Source organism: Punica granatum, chromosome 5, assembly GCF_007655135.1.
Source record: "Punica granatum isolate Tunisia-2019 chromosome 5, ASM765513v2, whole genome shotgun sequence".
Lineage (NCBI taxonomy): Eukaryota > Viridiplantae > Streptophyta > Magnoliopsida > Myrtales > Lythraceae > Punica > Punica granatum.
In genome coordinates, this window is record NC_045131.1 from 7419267 (window position 1) to 7427312 (window position 8046).

General features: G+C 36.6%; 1 protein-coding gene across 1 annotated transcript; it reads right to left on the reverse strand.

Moving 5' to 3' along the window:
* Positions 1-408: 408 nt before the first annotated feature.
* Positions 409-3166, reverse strand: LOC116209450 (acid phosphatase 1-like). The gene is made up of 3 exons (XM_031543097.1): positions 2689-3166; positions 799-1011; positions 409-633 (listed from the first exon to the last, which is right to left on the reverse strand). Exons 1-3 carry the CDS (start codon positions 3093-3095, stop codon positions 456-458), a joined length of 798 nt encoding a protein of 265 aa, XP_031398957.1. The 5' UTR covers positions 3096-3166; the 3' UTR covers positions 409-455.
* Between the last annotated feature and the right edge of the window lie 4880 nt (positions 3167-8046).

The window sequence follows — 8046 nt, forward strand, 5'->3', positions numbered from 1 at the left end:
TTTTGATCGTGATTTAACATTCCTGAATGTTCTTGTATATCGAGGGACCCCTATCCAGTTGTGGTTCAGAAGAGGTTACGCCCCTCAAGTTTTATACATCCATGTCAATGTTATTGTCCGCATATTCACTTTGACCTTAGGACCACATCGATTGACTGAAGTCATGTGTTTTTGTATGCTTCCCGTTAAATGATCAAGTTGAGAGACTAGGAATATTACGTCTTAGTAAAAAAAAAGAAAAATCATCAACCGTATACTTCCAACCTCACATGCCTTACGAAGAAAAAGAATATTTATATATATATATATAATATCCGGTGAAAAATTCAGAGCAATCATTAAATTCTGAGCAGACAGAAAATCATCCCAAGAAAACTTTTGAACTATTGTTTGCTGCTTCTCATCGAATTTTTTTAATTTGAAAAGCATGTCAATCATGGCTGTTTTGATGGACGTCAAGAAACATAATACATAGGATTAGGAATCTTAAACGTACGGTCGCCAACATGTTCCCCTTGAAGGTCGCTCCATTGGTCACCAACGTTGCCCCGTATTCTGTATCCTCCTTCCACAATTTGCCTCCGGACATTAGACTTGTATGCGACCGCATTTTGCCCCTTGTGTTCCGGTGTCCTGATAGAAATGGCATTAGCAAATAGCAACTACTATCATAACAAAATGTACGTATTGGCAAGTGTAGTTTCATGGCCCGGTCGATTCCTTTACGATCATTTTGGTCCATTGCATAGATGAACTAACGAGTGAATTACGCGAGGGGGGAGAGAAGAAATTAGAGACCTCATGATGAGCTGTTGGTAGCCAGAGAACCCTTGGTCGTGCAGGTTAAGGATGGTGACTTGGCCAAGTCTCTCCTTGTCCCTGCCCGTGATAAGGATAACCTTGAACCCGCATCCAATCAGCTTCTTGTACAGCCTCAGCACTCCTGGAATGGCCGGGCACTCTCCCTTCCCTGCCCATGCCCTGAATCCTGCTCCTTCGAATGGATCGCACCTGAACAAAAGGAAAAATAATAATAACAATAAGTACATATATCAAAATCTTATGCATTATCAAGAACATGTATACCATAAACAGGCCAAGCAAACCATGCCATATTATATTCCGGAAAGAAGTTATCATGTAGTTTCACCAATATCTATATGAAATATAGCGTGATCAATAACGCGTATCCGATAATAATATAAAGCTGTAGAGTACATGCTTAAAAATGATAGGTTACGTTTTATGGTTGAAATAAGAACTAAGAGACGGGACAAAATTTTTAAAAGTGTGATCCCATATTTGGTGATGACAGGATATGAATTGAGATGGAGATTAGGTCGAATATGTATGTACACCTATACATATTGACGAGCTAATCCTAATCAGCTAATCCCAATCAGGAAGTGGATTTAGGATAAATGTTTTATGTGGAACGATACTATAGGTCCTGATTTTGTCTCAAATTTAGAAAATTTGCCAAAATTTAAGAAGGAAGAGTGGGGCAAAGGTGGCCTAAACCCGCAACCACTGCTCCAATTGAGTTCGCCGCCGATCCCGGCCACCATCGGCTAGACCCTGCCCGCAATCCCAACAGGGAGTTGGCGGTCAAATTTGGGCAAGCACCAGTGCTGTCCAGCTCTTCGTCGTAGACTTTTTTTTCTTTTTAACATTCAAATTGGTTTTACCAATTTAGTTTTCGAATTAGTTTTAGACTTTTGACCAAATTCAAAATATATATATATATCTATTATTTATACGACTTACGGGACATTTATCCTTAATATCTTAATCCCAAACCTTGATATACACTAAGCACTCGGTAATTAGGATATTACTATTTGGTTTCAGAGTTAAAATCACAAAATTTTTAACTTTAACTTTATCTCAACACACTACACAACAAAAATACACATTTTCCAAGTAAAAAATTTTAACTTTAACTTTAACTCAACACACTACACAATAAAAATACATGTTTCACAAGTCAAATTTATAATCTCATCTCATTTGTCATTTTTCACAATCAAAATCAAAGTTACTTTATTTCCGAAACCAAACGCACCGTTAATAATCATAAAATCTTTAATCTCATCCGATCCACCTCTGTATATAATTCTAGAGGAGTGACCAAACGCAGCCATAAGGGTGACCAAACGCAGACATAATCTATGGCTGCATTTGTTCACCATCTGGCTAGGATTGTATTAACATATATATGAAAAAAATATTCAATGGATATTTCTTCTCACTTATCGTACCACCCACCAGTAAAAATAAATTAGTGAATTCTAACAAATCAGCATATATAAATTATTTATTCAATATATGCTAATTAGTAATACACGAGAAGGTCTATGGTACAATCATTAATTTTTAAAGTGGTTGCACTATACATGCAGAAAAATCACTTAAATTTATAGCAAAATAACTTAATTTTAACTAAATTATAATTTTTTCCAAGTAAGTTATACATATCTTGAGAAATTAGTTGGAGTACGTAAATTAAGTAGTTTATTAATAAATTATTCACCTTTTGAAGTAAATTACATGAATTTTTGAGAGAAATTTATTTGCACTTTTAGTAAAATACATGTCATTACTTTTGATGATTACCACGACTACAAAATATATATATATATATAGATATACGTAATATATAAGTGTAACATAGAAGCTGAAACTCACCCATATCTCTTTCCCTTGTAGTAAGTTACATTGGAGATGCAGGTGTCATCGACATCCAAAACCCAGGCATCCATGCCGTCTCCAGGCAGCACGATCCTGTCCACGTAGCTCAGTATCTCGTCCACAACCAGCTCGGTGTCCCGTTCGTACTGCCCTCCGGTCATGTACCTCTCGACGTATTTCTGGCACCTAGCAGGAACCGTCCGCCACCCTCGAACATTGTTTGCCTCCACTGCCAACCTCCAACTCAGGCAATGCGAGTCATAGTCATTGCCTTCATTGTCACCAACTTCCAGGGTCGACGAATTAGGAGGATTCCTTGCATAAGTAACCAGCTTTGGCGAAACGGCAAAGGAGATCAGGGACAGCAGTAGCTCCCGTATTCGATGCAGCATTTTCTTAAACATTGATCTCTAGATCGATCCTTGTAAGCTCCTCAGCCTACAACAGAGAGAAGAACAAATTTGACCGAGGGAGGATTGATGTATTGTCTGTTTGGTCTAGATAGGTATAGACCGTGGGAGGAGGAAACAAATTTATTAGAATTTTTTTTTCGATGACATTATATAAGGTATTATTCAAATTTTGGTTGGAAAGAAATTCCATGGAAGCTGCATGGAAAATGTCTTCTTTGTATTTCTCTCTCTCTCTCTCTCCTTTTTTTTTAGGAGAGAACAAGGTGCCCTCGCACTTTCATCCGCATGCACCGGATCTACAATTTAAAAATAATTTTTTTAAGAAATTCTTATTTTTTTCGGTGTATATTCTGATATTCAGAAACCCAATGGGATCTGACTAATCTAATCGAGAAATCGAGTATTAAAAGTTATTCTCTCTCGCCATTCCAATTTATACATGGGATCCTTTGTTACTCAAAAATAACAATAAAATCCTTATGATTTTAATAAAAATTAAAAAGAACCCGCGGAGAAAGAAAAGGTAGGTCATTTTTTTTGAATGCGGTTGTTTGAGCATTAGAAAGTATTTTTTAACACAATTATTACTTTTATTTTTCTTCAATTTTTTTAATTATTTAATTTAATTTTTAATGATAAATTATCTCGAGTATTTATTACTTTTTCATACTTTTTCTCATAATTCAACATCACAATTATTACAAATCTATTAAAATCAAAACTCAACTCAACTCAACTTTAAAACCAAACACACTAGTTGTGGGAAAGATAGTGGGTGATTATTTTTCAAAATTATTTTTCTTACAATAATTTAATGGCCATTATTAATTGAGTAATAGTAAGTATGAACATTTTTGTCAAACGAAAACTCTCACCCCTAGTTTTGCACATTAGCATAGATACACCGTGACACTTATTATAAGTCAATAATTAAACACATCAGCACACACAGTAAAATATGTGACATGATGTTGTTTTATGAAAAATCTTTTCTTGATTCTTATAACATAAAATCATGCTGAGAAAAAAATAAAATAAAATCATGCGATATATTTACAGGACTGGAAAAATAATTTAAGCGGGACAGCTTTTGCTATTTTACTCCTTTTTTTTTACTCGAAAGGTAATGGGGATCTTTTATTGATATCCAAATGAATACATCAGTTTACTGCAAAAGCGGATATAGAGAAAACCATCCAAGAATAATCATTTGTATCAATGACTATTATGCAGTTGGGGGCCTTCATTTGCCGTTTACCATATTATAATGATCTAGTCTGGCGAGCAACATATCTATACCTGTATCTAATACATAAATTGCGTGTACCACGTACTATTTTTAATATTTTTCTCATGGTCAAGTCGATCCCGTCCGCATGTCTCGCATTAAAATAGTGCGATCGAATGACCCACGAAGAACACTATGCGACTTGATATTGCGCAAATTGTTGTTGGCCAAATCTTTTCCTTTGTGATTGTGCTCCAATTCCAGAGCTCCATGTAATTTAGTGGGCCGCGTGTTTTCCATTTTGGAATAAAAAGGCTGCTCTTCCACTTTAGACTTGAATATTGGGTCACACTCGAGCCCTTTAAAATTAGTCCTGAGAAATCATCAAATATTGAAAGGGGAAAATTGTCCGTCCGATCCAAACGGAATGGAAAGAAACTATTCCTATTCAACCAAAAAAAAAAAGAGTATTCCTCGTTTGGATCGTTCTATTTTATTCTCATTTTGTTATGAGAAATTACACATGGATTATTTACGGGTTACAATCGGCTTCTTACAAGACATTCTCCGTGAAAATTACGCACGTATAAATTGATTACTGCACTTTCGGGGCTAAGGTGGTCCGACGCCAGCTACTACAACCACGATCAAGGTCGCCTATGATACCTTGAACACTGACAACCTCGACTAGGGCTATGTTGGCCAACATTGAGCCACCGCGACCCTGATTTTCTTCTCCTCTCTCTCTCTCTCTCTCTTCATGACTGTAGGGTCCGAGGCTAGCCACCATAGCTCTACGCGAGAGGCCCCCAACGACCCCTGCATCTGCTGGCAACCTTGCTTGGGGCGGTGGTGGCCGATGTCGGTCCCCCGTCGCCTCTCTCCTTCTCGGATGCAATGTGTTTTTCGTTTAATTATTTCTTTTAATTTTTTTCAATATACACTATGATATTTGAAAATCTAATGGGTTCCCGATTAATTCAGTAAAGCCGAGTCGATTTATTAAATTATAAAACTTTCCCAACATGAATTTTTTTCGTATTTCTTTTCATTTTTGAAATATAGTTTTATTTTAAAATGTGTACAATATTTATTTAAGGGTATCTAGTTATTTTAGCTTTGTATTCCAATCTCAATCCTTGACATGCACCAATCACTTGATTATGATGTCGCTCCCTAATAGTCGCAAATCAACGGGACATTAAATCCCATCCTATCCAAATCAATAATTATATCCTATTCCAACAACCAAATGTATCCATTCTCTTTAATTAACGCTAGCATATTTTTACTTGTAAAATAGGGGCTTCTGGGAGGGTGGAGAAGGGGCAATTGGCCCCACCTCAGTGACATGTCCACCGTTCCGTCTCTTCACTCATATCGACTTAATAAATTTCATACTGAACTGCCCCGAAAATCGGATGAACATTCACGTGGATAACGAGGAAGAAATTAAATCAGATGAACAAAAGTCTCATTAATGTTGGAAGCATCCAAGTCAAGAAAATCGGCACATAGAGATGTCAATCTCGTCATCGGACATTTTTGTTTTGTTTTGTTTTATTTGTTTCTTTTTCATTTTTAATTTTTCTGTCGGACTGGATCATCACATGGGCAGGTGCAATGTCGATCTATTATATCTTCTTTTGTTTTTATTTTTAAAGCTGGGTGGAGCACATGGCTGTTCTCTCCAGAGAAGCTTCTTGCTGCGGGCGGGTCCATGTGAGTTGCCACGTTTCACGTGCCAAATCGTAGGTTGTGGCTTGATCGGGTGAGCTGAACCTTCCGCAATGTTCAATGCCATTGGCTGGTTTCTGGGCTGTATGGCCCCACCTAGATTCAAGAGATAGGCGAGTATCAATGATACACTTAGATGAGAAGGGGAGAGAGTGGGTAGATCCGGCAGTGGGACTTCTCCTCCGGCCACCGAAGTCCTAGACGGTGGATCCAACAAGTGAGGCTACCTCGCCGGCGACCAACTTCTCAGTTGAGGTCATCGGAGGCATTGGAGGCCTCCAATGACCTCACTTTGAGGGATGGGTTGTTGGTGGGGAGCCCCACCTCCAGTCCCTTATGTATTCAAGTTTTTAATAAATTTATACAGAAGTGCCACATCTGTATAAATTGTGTAATATACATGTGGCAATGAGTCAATTATCAAGTCGGTGAAAATAAGGATGGTGAATGTCCTATATTGGAAGGAGGGATTTCATTTTTCATTTTCGAAACCATATAGGATATCATTGGAATTTATCTTTAAGAAAAGATATTAGAAACTGTACAGGATGTCATTGAAATTTATCTTTAAGAAAAGGTATGAAATTACGAATTCACCCGTAACTTTTTCATAATCGAATAATGTTTCTTAAATTTTCAATTCTATTTTAGTCTAGCAATTTTGGAAGAAGAAAAGTTGCATCTAATTTATCCACACTACGCGCGAAAATTGTACATACAAAAGACCGAAAATTAAATAAGTACTAAAAGAATTCATGTATATTTTTTTATGGAATTACACCTTTAGTAGGTTGAGAATTGAGATTACAAATTTACAGAAAAAAAAAAAAGAAGAAGGTAAAATTAGCATGGAGAACAGAAGATGAGAGGGTAGAGAATGGGGGAAAATAGGGGTGGGAGTTTGACTGGAAAAGAGGGGTTAGTTATATAATAGTTATATATGCTTTTAATAAAATTACTATTATAGTATCAATCAATCAATCAATCAATTTTAATGATTCTAAATCAATGTATTTATATTTAACACGGGCAATTTCTAAAATGTAAAGTGAGACAAAAAGGTCTTTCGTACTTTAATAGGGAGGTAATATATTCGATCAAATTGGTGATCTAGTCTGGTCATTTATACAAGAAACCAAACTTCATGGACCAAATTGGCAGTCTTACTTTTATCTTTTGAGTTATAAGGAAGACTCGTCTGTTACTAGGAAATAGGGAAATTGGAAAATAGGAAAGGGAGCGTGGGAAATTCAGTTGAATACTAATTTAAATAGAAACCCAAAGCATCTTCATTTTCAGGTAAAACACGAGAGTCGTCATATTGAACCCTCTTCCTTGGTATTCTTACATTGTAAGCACTTGGAGAGGACCACTTGGTATCATCAATATCTAACTATGTAAATTCAGCTATTGTGCTTAGTGCACAGCATATTTATCCCGTAGATATACATTCTTACATTGCAAGCACTGAACTTTTTGAAACAAATTGAAAGTTTCTTGACTATTTATTATATGGGTAAATTTCAACGGCACCCTTATAGTTTGTAAAATGACCAGCGACACTCCCTTTTGTCAAAATTAGTCATAAACCACCCATCATTTCACTGGTTTCTACAGTTTTTTCCAAAACTAAGAAAAGTTTTCTCTGTCTTGTTCGGTCAATTTTGTTCCTCGATATAAAAAATTTTGTATAACCATTCCATGTTGGTAAACAGGATGGTGCCGCGAGAACGAAGTTGGGCAAAGTCGAGGTAATTGACGAAGTTCCTTGTCAGGGGATGAATCTGCATAATTCTTTCAAAGTTGAGGACCGAATTTGTAATTTCTGTACTTTGGGGTAGGAGTATGAAAAACACTGTGGGAGACCAATGAGATCTCGTGTCTATTTCGCAAACGTCTATAGTAGCTGAAGTTGACCCTTTGAAGCTCTTAATTCAGGCAAAGTCGAGTCTGATCGGTCAATAGAAAGACACGAGA

What these genes read in the sequence shown, in the direction of transcription:
- LOC116209450 (XM_031543097.1), bottom strand. Translation starts at nt 3,095, where the DNA reads ATGTTTAAGAAAATGCTGCATCGAATACGGGAGCTACTGCTGTCCCTG. An exon ending in TACAAGGGAAAGAGATATGG is followed by an intron (nt 1,012 to 2,688) that starts GTGAGTTTCAGC and finishes CCTTTTGTTCAG; the next exon opens with GTGCGATCCATTCGAAGGAG. An exon ending in TACCAACAGCTCATCATGAG is followed by an intron (nt 634 to 798) that starts GTCTCTAATTTC and finishes CATTTCTATCAG; the next exon opens with GACACCGGAACACAAGGGGC.